Genomic DNA, 14,617 nt, shown 5'->3' on the forward strand with positions numbered 1-14,617 from the left:
CAATACCTAACGGTGATCGCGGAGATTAAAAAGAAAAAGTACACAATTTACACTAAGAGTTATTCTGCTGTATTAAGATAATGGTTGAGAAAACCAAAAGTTATTATACACGTTTTCAATTTCGTTTCTTTCGCAGTTGCCACACTACATTAAAGTTAATGCAATTTATATTTAAATTCTTAATTTTCATTGTTGATCGTCAAGAACAATATCATGTTTGACTGTTATATTCGTATCAACCTCATTACCACTGTTTAAATTTGTACACAGTTGTTTTAAAATACATAAATAAATGTATTTATTTTATGATCAATAAATTATTAAAGGTTAAACAAAAAATTAATTATTCTGCACATATTTCCGAAAATCTTTTAAAACGACAGGGTAAAAATGCATATGAATTGCAGAAAAAAATACCATGTCTTTTATTTCATCTTTACATTGATATTCATGTTGGTCATACTGTTTTTTAAAACGTTTTCTATATATCAGTTATTAATGGCGGGTACGTCTTGTAGCGTCCTGTTGTGGTTGTGATATTTTGTTTACTATTATATATGTACTATGTAATCTGTTTACACGGTTTCGAGAATGTATTATTATTACTGAATGTAAAATTATTTTTTTATTTAACATAAGTACTGCCCATTTCCGCTTATAATTGTGTAATTACAACCGGCACTACATGTTTACGTTATACTAGATTACAACACCAGCTTTTTGGGTTGTCTACTTAATTCATTACATCTGTCAACGGTAAGTTATAGTTGTATGTTCTTGTAATATTCACGTGTTTTAAATTTCTTACATAAATATATATTAATTTGTTTGGCTTTGTTTAAAATACAAAAAATTACCTTAGGATAATTAGAGTGAATTAACCTATCCCTAACTTTAAAATTTTGAAAGTGATTATGTTTAGGGATGTGTATTATTAGTATACATCCCTAAACTATATTATTGTGCATTATATTTTAAGAAGTATTTAAATTACTTTTTCATCGGGAATAAAGTCTAATTTCAAATTACTTATCTGAAAATTTGTTTAGTGAAATGTCAAACAATGAAGTTAGGTTTTGTTTGTGTTACAGTGTTATGATAACTGTTAATAGTTTAGTGGAATATTATAGTAATTAAATATTCTCTTCATGATAAAACTGGAAATTCATTCATAATTATTTCACCTGTGTGAATTTATTTGTGTAGGTATATTTGTCACTTATACTGATTATGACTTATTAACCATTAAATACACATCAACTTGACATATATGCAAAAATTTAAACAAAACATCCATTACAAGAAGTATAATTGTCATTTTTATTGGAACCATTATTTCTGAAATACATAAATAACACTGTGTACGACCATTATTAAGTGCCTTTCACATTTCTACATGGCTTTAAATATATACTTAATACCCGTTAATCATTTTTTTAAAAATAAAATCATATTGCAGTGCTATAAGGCAAATTGTGACTGCTAATGAATGGTTCCTACTTGTTGAATTTGCCCCTTGTGCATGCTTCCTCATTGAATTTTTGCATATCAGAATATTTAGTTAATGTAGCATATCCAATTTCCTTATTTTAAGTAACTAATTATTTAAATAATAAATCGTTAAAGAATAAAATGTAAGATGGTTAAAATAATTTTTTTTTAAATTTGTCACTAAAAAAAAAAATTAATGAAAAGAAAAAAGTGTTATGATAAAACATATAAATAAATTAAAACAAAGAAAAGAATCAAATTGGTTACTGAAGTTAGTGATTAATGCTAAACTTTGTTTGATGATAATTTTAATTATTATTTAAAAACATTATACATTAATATGAAATTGAATTGCAGAACATTCAATGTAAATTGAGTCAGTATATAGTAAGTCCACTTTTGATTACTGACAAATAAAATTTCCAAGTCTGTAATTTTGTTATACAGATTCAGCGTACCATTATTATTATTATAATTATTATCATTCAACTAACTAGTTTTTTATTTAATTTTTTGATATCAAAAAAATAGTGGTAAGGAAAATGGTTTTAAGTAGTGTTTTATTACTTTATAGGCTTATTTATGTATAAAATGTTCATGCAGAATGCTTTTTATGTTGGGATTGGTTGTCTTTAACAGTGATTAACAATTGACAAAAAGATAGTCTCAATGCGTGACTAACTAGTCACACTTTTCTTGAGAAGGTAGATCAGTGAACTTTTGAATAACTTTAACAAGGACAGGTTCATCTGAATTGATCTCTAAATCTTTTGTTCTGAGGAATCATCAAATGTTCATTAAGTTTTTCAATTCCAAATGATCTGAACTGCTTCAAGATGTTGATTGAAAACTCAGTTAATTTTATTTATTGGAAAAAAATGTGTAATTCACTGGTTAAATGCTGCCACGAATGCATAAGGGCAGAAGGATAACCCTTCAAACAATTCTTTTATGTGTATTAAACACTTTTTTATGTTAGAAATTTGGAAGCCAACCTTTAACCCACCAGATGTTATGATGTCCTTTTAGTCATTTTTGGGTTAGAGAATTCTGCCATCAAAATTTATGATTGTACCAGAAATTGATTGTCTTTTGTCTCTTCATAATATTTTAATAAAAACAATACTTGTTTAACAGTTAGATAATAAAAAATAACTTTTTAAAATAGAAAATGCTAAAAAAAAATATTTACAAAAATGTTTATTTTAAATAGTTAACAATCATCAATAGATTCTGAGGGATTAGTGCTTTTAAAAAAATCAAACACTTATATAAATAAAAATACTTATATAAATATAAATAGAAAAAGAAAATGATTTAATAATTGTATTTCTTGTGTTTATATAGTAGAAGAAAGGGAGTTTGAACAATCTCATTGTAAGTTTGATTAATTTAGATTGTATTCTACTTTTGACTGGCATTGTTTTAAGCAATATCTAGAATTTAGTCAACAGTTATTTCTATCTCATAGACTAGGGTAGAAATACTCATTTTGTAAGTTTTAAAAAAAAAATTTTTATTAATTATTACAATTTTTGTTTTATTTATCGAAGAATTTGTATAAAATTATTCATTTTGTAATCTAGGATTTTGATTAATTTTGTTGTTCTATTTTGAATTTAACTGCCATTTAGCATAACTTCATATGCAATTTTGTAAAAGTTAACAATGTAATGATGATCTCTTGTGATCTTTTGTAATATTTTATTTTGTTAATTTTCTTTTTACTTTCATTAGTGTACAAATTGATTTTCTTACCCTATATGTAAGTTTTTAAATATGTTTTTTATCCTTTCAGTTAAAAGTAGTCAGTGTTTTATGTTAATAATGGATCAAGATGTAGAACAAGAGCAAGAAGTTCATTCACCATCACAGATTCTTGATGAAGATACTTCACTTTCTACCTCACTAATCGGTATAATTAAACTTAACTGTTTTTTTTTTGTCTTCAGTCATTTGACTGGTTTGATGCAGCTCCAAGATTCCCTATCCTGTGCTAGTAGTTTCATTTCAGTATACCCCCTACATCCTACATCCCTAACAATTTGTTTTACATATTGCCTACCTACACAATTTTTCCCTTCTACCTGTCCCTCCAATATTAAAGCGACTATTCCAGGATGCCTTATTATGTGGCCCATAAGCCTGTCTGTCTCTTCTTTTAGCTATATTTTTCCAAATTCTTCTTTCTTCATCTATTTGCCGCAATACCTCTTCATTTGTCACTTTATCCACCCATCTGATTTTTAACATTCTCCTATAGCACCACATTTCAAAAGTTTCTAATCTTTTCTTCTCAGATACTCTGATCTTCCAAGTTTCACTTCATATAAAGCGACACTCCAAACATATACTTTCAAAAATGTTTTCCTAACATTTAAATTATTTTTTGATGTAAACAAATTATATTTCTGACTGAAGGCTCGTTTCGCCTGTGCTATTCAGCATTTTATGTCACTCCTGCTTCGTCCAACTTTAGTAATTCTACTTCCCAACAAAATTCTTCTACCTCCATAATCTTTTCTCCTCCTGTTTTCACATTCAATGGTCCATCTTTGTTATTTCTACTACATTTCATTACTTTCGTTTTGTTCTTGTTTATTTTCACATGGTAGTTCTTGAATAGGACTTCATCCATGCCATTCATTGTTTCTTCTAAATCCTTTTTACTCTCAGCTAGAATTACTATATCATCAGAAAATCGTAGCATCTTTATCTTCACCTTGTACTATTACTCTGAATCTAAATTGTTCTTTAATTTAACTGTATGATTTTAATATTGACTTTTTCCTCAGTTATTTTTTTGGAAATGTTTTTAAGAGACTTCAAAAAATAAAGTTCTCAGATCAATCTTTGTTATATATGTTCAATTCTTACAAACAGTTTTACAGATTTTTTTTTTATTACTTTGATGGTGTAGTAATTTTCCAGAAATTTATTGGAAGTTCTTTCTTAAACAAAAGAATACTTTAACATCTATTTTCAAGATTTTTTCAAACCTGTTTGGAAGCAAAATTTTTTTTTGAAAGCCATTTTGTAGAACAGTGGAACTCTGATAATCCAGATTGATCTTGAAAGGTTGAATTTGGAAAATCAGAAATTCAGATAATTGAAGAATTAAAATGGTTTATGGTATGAACTGAACACCATTCTAATGTTTAATTGATATCTCGCATAATAAAAGTAAGTGTAATGTAGATGATCATTCCAAGAGAGATATGACTAATCAGTACACCTAAGAATTTGATTAATTATAACTATTCTGTAGTATTGCAATGATATTAGAAATTGATTTAGAAGACTATAGTAGAAGCATATTGTCAAAGAAATCAAATTTTCTTATTGTTTGGTTCTCTTCCATGATATAGAGTGCTAGGAAAGAATTGATTCTAGTATTTCTTGCATCTGGAAAGTAAATAATATTTGGATCTTGAAAAATATGATACACATGAAAACATGTGTAATAAATAACTGGAAATTAAAATGACAAGTCATCTGGTTCAAGTAATAAATCTATAATTATGTTGGTATCGTATTTTATTAAATTAGAAAATTAAAGTTATAATTTTAATCTAGTAAATATTCAATTACCATCTTCAGTCATATATTATGTGTTATGTTATTTGCTTACATTTGCAGCATTTATGACATAGCGTGTAGTTTATGACATAGTTATAATAAAACATTTTTATGTTTTATGTTAATATTGCTTCATTACTAATATTATCTTACTATTGTCACAGATAAGTTAAACTAAATTTAAAAATTAAGTACTTACTCTTAAGATATAGTATCACAAACACGTCATAATTAATTTACCACCAACCATCATAAAGGTTGAATAATCATGCCATGAAATAATGTTAAATTTTCATTAATATTTCATGAAAACTGTGCACTCATTATTAAAATTGTATGCTTTATAGTAATACGATTTATTTAACCAGTTAAACATTGTGCTTTAGATTAACTTTTAAGAAAAGTATTGTTTGTCATTACAGGAAAGTACTTTTTTGCCAAAGTACTTAATTTATTATGTATTACATTATTATATATTTTTATGAAATTTCAGTTAATAAATAAAATTTAATTTTTTTTTCAGGTAAAGAAATTTGCTGGGATGAATTTAATAATGAGAGCACTAAATTGAATCTACAAGAATATTCTGCTGCCTCAATTTCTGTTAATACCAACACTGATGTCGCCTTGTCACATTCTTTACAAAAATCCTTTTGTGCCCTACATTCAGAACCTTATGGTTTTAGAAGGAGAAAATCGAAAGTTTTGCGTAGCAGGAAAAGTTATGGTTTTCAAGCAATTTTTAATTCATCTGCTGAATCAAGCAATCAGTCAAGAATGAATAATTTAACAGGTAGTCTTAATGAATCTCTTCATTCCATTGCCTTAAACAAAAAGAAATCAAGTGCATTTGTAAGAATGAAATCATTGACAAAAGATCCTGATCCTGATAGCGGGAAAAGCAATGATTTTCAAGCAGTTTTTAACTCATCTACTGAATCAAGCGATCAGTCAAGAATTAATAATTTAACAGATAATAAACCTAATAAATCTTTACGCTCTGGTATCTTAAACAAAAAGAAATCAAGTGCATTTTTAAGAACAAAATCATTGACAAAAAATCCTGATCCTGCTGAATTTCAAAAGGTATTAAATTCTACTGCTGATGATTCAGTTGTAGTTTCTCCAAAAAATAAACAAAGAAGATTAGATTCTGTTGCAGATCAGAAAATTGGATCTTTCTCTAGAAAACAAACTAGTGCATTTTGTAAAATAAAAAGCATAAAAGAAAAGGAGATTGTTCCTGTAGATTTTCAAGATGCATTCGATTCATCTTCATCAATAGTTAAGTTGTCACAGAATGAAAAATCTATGTCTAATGAAAAAAACGTAAGTAAAGCTGATATATCTCAGTCAGATGCTGCTCCTAGTAATAAAGATTATATGATGGAGATTATAAATGATGGAGTATCTGATGATCCAAAAAATAATGATGAAGAATTACAGTATAATGAAGCTGAAAAGTCTCAATTAGAAAATTATTCATTGCAAATATCCAATGCAGAAAATGAGAAATCAGATCATGGAAATAAAATATTGAATTCATGTACAGAAACAGGTGATTTGATTAAAGATAAAGCTTTATTTGGATCAAACATTGGTGAAATTGAGGGCGATGCTAAAATCAGTAGTAGAGGTTATATGTCAGGTAATTCACAACAAAATTCTTTATCAGTACCTGGTGTTAATTCAATTAATTTATCAGCAAATATCGAAGAACCAAATTCAGGTGGGGTTCTTCTTTTGGAAACTGATTATGATTCTCTTGAAAGTAGTTCAGAATCTGATGATGATGGTAATGATGGTGCTGGTAAAAATGAAGAAAATTTAGATATGTCGAGTAGTACAAAAGAAATGGGCAGCATAGAAGAAAAAACATTTACACAAAACTTAGAAACAGAAATAAATAATTCGAAATGTGTAACGTCATCTCATTCATCATTAATTAATTCTCATTCAAGTGACAGTAATAACATACAATTTCAACATCGACTGATTTCAAATAATTCAAAATCTGAATCATCGCTTAGAAGTAGTGGAGGAAGTAAAACTTTGGATTATCCTGTTATTACATATAGTGTTAACCCAAATTATAACTCGATGGAATTAACTACTGAAAGTGTTAATGAACAAAGTGAATACTTATTAAATAATTCAGATAAAAATGAATCTTTAAATAATAATGATACTACACTATCGTCAAATTTGGATACCTCATTGCATCATTCTCAACCATCTTATAATAATTTACAAGAAACTGATTTTAAAGATGTTCAGAATTTTTCACTGAATAACAAAAGTTCTAGCTCTACCACTTCTAGATTAGAATCACTTAGAAAGAGATGTAGAAATGATGGTCTCACAAGTACACCTGATAAGGAAAATGCCCGATTGAGTTCATCATCTAAAAAATGTTCACAGAATGAAAACGTGTTAGGCAAAGAGAATTCTAATTTAAGTAATGAATTGATATCAAGTAAAACTGAATCCCAGAGGAAGAGAAGGTCATTGAATTATCAGGGATCTTCTGATAGAGAAAATTCACGGTTGATAAAAAATAGTTCATCTGAGAAAAGTAGTCTGAAAGGTACTCGGACTGCATTGAATAAAGAAAATTCTCAATTAATTAATAATGATTCAATATCTAGAACCAAATCTCGAAGAAAAAGAAACTCAATGGATGCTCAGAATATATCTGGTAAGGATAATTCTCAGTTGCCAAGGAGTCGTTCAGAGGATAGTAAAGATGATATTCTCAGTACAGAAAGTAAAAATATTTCACAGTTAACTACAGTCTCATCTGTAGAAAAATCAGTTATTCAGAATGTATCTAATGTAGAAAATTCTCTGTCACATATCAGTTTAAGAAACCCCAAAAATAGATGTTCGATTAAAAATAAGTCATCTCAACTGAGGAATAAAAATAATGAAACGCCTAATTTTGATTCTTATGAACGTATTTTAAATTGTATTCCTTTGTCAGAACTTCGAAAAAATAAAAAACCATTAAATGCTAATAATATATTAAGTGATTGCAATATGATAAATGAGATACTCTCTTATAAAGAAAGTGAACAAAAAGATATTAATACAAATGATGAAAATGCAACAAAATCGATAAAAATGTCAAAACTGAAGAAACCAAAAAATTGGGTTTCACAACATTTATATAATTTTATAATTTCTAAATTAGAAGTTACATATAAATTAAGATCCCGTTTGCGTGCTGAAAGTTTTGTTGTTTACTTATCTGATAAAGTTGATATGATTACTGCTCTGAAAGAAAAAGATTTATATCAGAAACATGTGCAAGAATTAATATTAGAAATGGCCAGACTTAAATTAATAAAAACATTATATGATTTTTATGATTTTGTATGTACATATCTACCTGATCATTTTTATCATAAATCTGTACCTAGTGTTAAACCATTCGGTCGACCTGCTAGTGTACCAATACCTCCTAGTGGTACAATTTTTAATAATATATTATAAATTGTAGTGATTGAAATTTTATGTTATGTAAATTGAAAATAAACTTTATCACCTAAAAATAAAAATCAAATACATTTAACAAAGTAAAACTCAAATCAAAAAAGAAGCAATTACCTAGATATCCTATTTAACAACTGTTTATTATGTATTGATCCAGCTATATATGGATTCAAGAATAGTGTAACATTTCAGTTTAAAGCCTGAGTTACATCATTCCAGGAGCAATATATTGGTTATGAATTAATGAATGTGAGTTTTTTTGGTTTTCTTTTTGCATAATTTTATTTTTGGTGCTTAAATTTGAATTTACATTAAGTAAATATGAATCTAAATAGCAGTTAAATAGGTTTTAATTAATAAATTCACTGGATTACATTATCAGTCAGCTCTTAAAATGTTTTGGTTGATTATTAATTAATTGTATCTTTATCAACATTGAATTAATTGTAAAATATATTATATATACTCGTAAATGTAATTTTTTCATTTGATTTCTTCTGCAACTTTTAATTTTCATTATTCTTGGTTCATTAATTTTATCCTAACAGTGATGCTGGGAAAAAACTGCCGTTTTAGTAAGTAAAGAGTAGTAATACATAAGTATCATTAACAGAGTACAGCTTTTAAAACCTAATATTTGCTATTAGTGAATTTCTAAGCAAATTTAAATGAAATGAACTATGAAGAAATTAAATCTACAACAAATTCTGTGGCTTAAAGGTAAAAGGTGTTATGTAGAAAATATGAAAAAATTGTAAATAATTTATTAAAGAATGAAGTCTTTTTAGTGGCAAAACTGAAAAATTTAACCGTTGCATATTTAATAAGTATTTATTATAATAATAATTATTTATTTAATAATGAAATTGTTAATTTTTTAAATGAAATGAATGAACTGACCTCTTTCTCAGTTTTTACGAATATTTACATGTCTGATTTTTTTTTTTTTTTTGAGGTTGGATTAATTCAGTTAGGAATCGTCAGAAATATTCCTCATTAGCTTTTGAAGCATTACCTTTGCAATACTCTTAGATAAAATTTATCTTTGTTTTCCTCACTTATGAATTGGTGTGGGATTTTTCTTTTTTATTGATTGTTTCAAAAATCATTAACAGTATTTTTAAGAATTAAAAAAATAAAATTCTTCAAATGGTAATAAATCAAAATTGCTAATTAAGTTAGTCTAAGGCACATTTTGAAATGAAACATGACTAATACTTAATATTATGTAAATTAACAGTTCTAGTGGTTAAAAGACAAACAGAAAACTAAATACAATAGAGTGGAAAGAATGTTTTATTCATTTGTATTGTAAGATTTTCAGAATTTATTTTGTTTCAATAAAAATGGATTTTTAAACATTTTATTGAGTTTTTACTGACTAATTACACCAATTTTCTCAGACTTAAATTCACATATAATTTATTAATTATATATATATTCTTTTTTTTTTGGAAGTTTTATTTTGTTATTGCCTATTTAAGTTTTCAGATTTTACAATTTTCTCAGAAACTACTGGAGTTATCATTTTTGGAACCCATTTTACATACATAAAACAACTAAAAGTTTTTCCACACTTTATATAGAACATTTTTTATAAAATAACTAATTTAGTAATTTGTGTATCCATAGAGTTTTAGTATAGCATTATTTGATCTTTAGAGAAGAATCTTGAGCAGATATGTCACTAGTCATAATACAAAAAGACTTAAATTTGTAATAATTTTGATGAGACAAATAAAGTGTGGAAGAAGCTTCATAAAGCACTATGTATATGCATTGATTAAAAGTGGGAAAAAATATTTATTGGAATTTACCTTACCAATTTATCAGTCTCCGTTACTGGGTATCAACATTGGTATCTTTGTGTTTCCAACATATTGTTTCATCAATACATCACAAAGTATTGTGTTTCTAATGAAACAATTATTTCATGTATGGAACTGGATTAAATATACCCACAGGTGGTCCAGTACTGATGATGAAGATAAGTCCACTTCATCTCGAAATCAACTTATTTCTCTTTTCAGTGTGAAACTCATTAATTGTACTGAAAGCTCATTCACTTTCTGCTGTTGAGATGGGAATGATTTAAACAGTCTTGATTAAAGACATTACCTTAAGTGGAATTTCTTTGTTGTCCACATACTTCTGTATTGTAAAAGCATTTCTGTGTCTCCTCTTATCCAAAATATAGAATAAAGGTACAAAGGCTGCCAATACTTTAATTAATAAACTGGTATTTAGATGGGATGCTGTATACACATTTTCCACAAACCTGTCATTTAAATTATTCGCAAGACTCCTGAAGAATTGTTTACTTTAATTTTTACAACTTTCTTATATTCATGTAACAATGTCTCCAAATTTTTTATCTTCAGCTGCTTTCAGAGCTTTTTTATGGTACTCTCATGATACAGAACTACTCATAGATTCATCCATTTGGATGATGTGCTTGATCACATTTTGAGTCTCTGTCAAGAATGAGTTTCTAATCTGAATATTGTACTAATTAATTTTCTTAATTCTTTCTTCAAGTGAGGCAACACAAATGTTCAATTCCCTTTGAGTTTTGGGAGATATGATATACAAAAAAATGCAATTTATCAATAAAAGAATGGAAATTGTTGGTTAACTGGCATTTCTCCCGTCACCACCCCGTTCGGTCGCCCTAGAGCATAGACCAAATGTCAGTGCCAAGAAACGGCTACTGCGCCTCTAAAAAGGGTTTAGCGACCCAATTCCTAAAAGCTCCTAGTGAACTACCTATCAGCATGAGCGGATTAAGTAGGGTGCTATTCACCAGCCGCTCACTTATCAATACTTAAACTAGATTGGGGAGGCACACCCCTTGTTACTAATAAAATAAAAAGACAGCAATTTTGGCTGTCACGCCTCGGTTGCTGAATGCCAGCTAGTACCTGTCCACCATTTAAAGCGCTTGGAGCTTATATCTGGCTGGTAGCCAGCCAGGAAAGACTTCCCACAGCGGCGCTATAGGAATCAATATAACCAAAATTTAACATAACTAGCGATGATGGTTGAACATCGCAACCTCATCGAGGAACTCCTACACGGTCCGACAATGCGGCTTGCCGTTTGTGAGCGGCCAAGTTTCCCCCTCACCTCTAAGTTCCAGGGTGGCTCGGTCTCTGGCCACCCCCCAAGAGCGGGGCAGTCGAACATCATATGCTCATTCGACTGGACCTCCCCGCAGACACACAACTCATCAGCTGCTAGGCAGAACCGAAACAGATATTGCTTTAAATCCACATGATTGGTGAGCACCTGCTGCCCTTAAAAATGAACTTGAGGCATTTCATTCCCCCAAATCCTGTATAAACCTATACAAGGATCTTCCCTTAGTCGTGGTGTGCCATGCCTCCATCTCGAGGCTCCATAGCCTCTTCCGCAGACGAGAGGTGGGCAACTGTACGAAATTTAGCTCCGATTCATTGTGATCACCGTTCTGCCCGGCTCGAAACCGCATCCCAAATGCCTCGGCCTCCCGACCCCTTCGCAACTTTCACCACCAAATCGATTGGGAGAGCCTTTCCTAATATGGTAGTAGCCTCGTAGGAGGTTGTTTTAAAAACGCCAGTGCATACTATTAAGTCTCTGCGCTGCGACCCCGAAGGGGAATCTTATTCTTTAAGACTTTGGGGGTTGGCCACTGCAGCTTTTCTTCCCACTACACACTTAGCTGCAGAGTACTTTTCACTATACACGTATACTACACCAGGTACACTACATAAATATATACACCACATTTACTCGACTACACAATAACATCCAACACAGCTTTCTCTTTCACTTACACTTGATGGTGTTGCGACATCGTACGAAATGCAACCGTAACCCAAGATGGGAACTATCGTGCCGATGGGTGAATGGCTCTACGTAGTGAGTCTCGAACGATGTCCTCTGGGCACCAGAGCAAACCCAGTTGTATTTAGCTCTAGCTCCAGTACGCGTGCGCTTTGCTGGAGTGGTCTATTGAATCGCCGGTTCTCGTGGGACCAAAATTTCAGTTCCTACAACCAATTCTATGATGGTTGGTGGTCCATCTGAAAAAAAAACACCACTTTAAGTCTGATGAAAAGGCCTTGGTCAGCTTCGTCTGACGAGGATAATTTTGCTACAGCCAATGAAGATGGTGTTAGGTGCAAGAATGTCCGCTTTGTTGTTAAGAATAATCAGGAGGGTGGCTCCCTTCAAAAGGTCTCGCCTTTCTTGATTAGTAAATGCATCACAGGATGTATTGGTTCTCCGAAGAACATTAAAAAATTACGTGATGGGACAATTCTGGTAGAGACATATAACGACGAGCAGAGTCGATCTTTATTACGCCTGACCAATATGGGCGGCATAATCGTAAGTACGGCATGCCACAAGACCCTGAATACCAGCCGAGAAGTGATTTTTTGTCGTGACCTTCTAGAAATGAATTTGAGGGAAATTACTGATAAAGTTAGTACTCAAGGTGTTGTAGAGGTGAAACGGCAGAACGGGACAGAAGAACCGACGCCGTCCCTTATACTGACGTTCAGTCTTCCTGTTCCTCCAGAGAGGATTAAAGTGGGTTACCTCTCCGTTCGGGTACGCCAGTTCATTCCTAACCCACGGTGGTGTTTGAGATGCCAAATGTACGTTCACACTACAACGTCTTGCTCGATGTGCTACTGAAGGCCACAGTGACGCTAACTGCGAGGAAAAGAGAAAAATGTGCGAACTGCAATGGTTCGCATACGGCTCGGTCCCGAGATTGCCCAACTTCTAAGGAAGAGAAGACGATTCTCAAGATCTGTACTGAGCAAAAACTATCTTTCCCGGCTGCACGCAGGGAGTATAGGAAGATAGTTAACTCACGGAACCTCGTTCAACCTGATGTGTCCTTCGCCACTGCTGCGTCAAAACAGACTGCTGATACTCCACAGTGCGGATCCTGCACGGAACTTATGAAACTCGTTCAGATGCTTTCTGAAAAGCAGGTTACTTCGCTTACGGCCACTATTTCCGGGTTGACAAGGATGAGTGAAAAGTCCTGCGTTGCAATAACTGAACCCAGCAGTGTGGTCCGTACAAAAGTTCCTACTCCCAAAGTGCTGCCGACAGCCACTATTTCCGGGCTGACAAGGGTGAGTGATAAGTCCTGTGTCGCAATAACTGAATCCAACAGTGTGGTCCATATAAAAGTTCCTGCTGCCGGTACGGGCAGAGGCTACCTCAGACGGCAGTAAGCCGACATCCCGTTATCATAAATCTCCGCCGTCACCCCATATACTGGAGAATATGGTTGAGGAACCTCCCGACCCAAAGGCGTCGGAGTTATCTAAGGCGAAGAACACAAAAAAGAAAAATAGAGTCACGTACAACTGGCGCAGCTGCATGATCCGATTGTCATGTGTTTCCAGGAGACTTATCTTCTGCGACATGACCCAATCGCACTCAGGGGATACTTTTGTGAGAGATTCGACTGTGTAGTGGACGGCAGAGAGAGTAGTGCAGTGGCGATTTACATGAGGGATGAGGTATCAGCTACAAGGATTCGACTGACCACTCTCGTTCCTGCTGTTGCAGTGAAGATCTCTGTCCCCTTCAAGTTCCATATCTGCAATCTATATCTCTCGCCGAACACTGAGTTCAGTGCTCTCGATATCTTAGACCTCCTCGCACAAATACCATCTCCATCATTAATAGTGGGAGACTTCAATGCCCACCATGTTTCTTGGGGCTCGACTTTCTGCTCCACTCGGGGAAATATAGTACACAATGTAAGACAGGACTTAGACCTTTGTTTGCTGAATGATGGATCTCATACATTCAGGTCTTTATCATCTGGTACTATGTCTAATATCGATCTCTCCATGTGCTCGCCGGCTTTACTCCCTCGTTTTGGTTGGTCTGTTTGTGACGATTTTCATGGCAGCGACCATAAACCAATTGTTCTTCGTTTCGGTGTGGACCACGAGATTCGGAGAAGGCCACGGAGGTGGATTATTGAAAAGGCGAATTGGGATGGATATCGTACGGCCTTCCAATTGCAGTGTGA

General features: G+C 31.9%; 1 protein-coding gene across 1 annotated transcript; it reads left to right on the forward strand.

The window, feature by feature from the left end:
- Nucleotides 1–517: 517 nt before the first annotated feature.
- LOC142319081 (uncharacterized) lies at nt 518–9,922 on the forward strand. Its single transcript, XM_075355957.1, has 3 exons — nt 518–756; nt 3,290–3,406; nt 5,594–9,922. Exons 2-3 carry the CDS (start codon nt 3,310–3,312, stop codon nt 8,563–8,565), a joined length of 3,069 nt encoding a protein of 1,022 aa, XP_075212072.1. The 5' UTR covers nt 518–756; nt 3,290–3,309; the 3' UTR covers nt 8,566–9,922.
- Nucleotides 9,923–14,617: the final 4,695 nt, after the last annotated feature.

The sequence above is a fragment of the Lycorma delicatula genome, chromosome 2 (assembly GCF_047948215.1).
Source record: "Lycorma delicatula isolate Av1 chromosome 2, ASM4794821v1, whole genome shotgun sequence".
Lineage (NCBI taxonomy): Eukaryota > Metazoa > Arthropoda > Insecta > Hemiptera > Fulgoridae > Lycorma > Lycorma delicatula.

What these genes read in the sequence shown, in the direction of transcription:
- LOC142319081 (XM_075355957.1), top strand. Translation starts at nt 3,310, where the DNA reads ATGTTAATAATGGATCAAGATGTAGAACAAGAGCAAGAAGTTCATTCA. An exon ending in ACTTTCTACCTCACTAATCG is followed by an intron (nt 3,407 to 5,593) that starts GTATAATTAAAC and finishes TTTTTTTTTCAG; the next exon opens with GTAAAGAAATTTGCTGGGAT.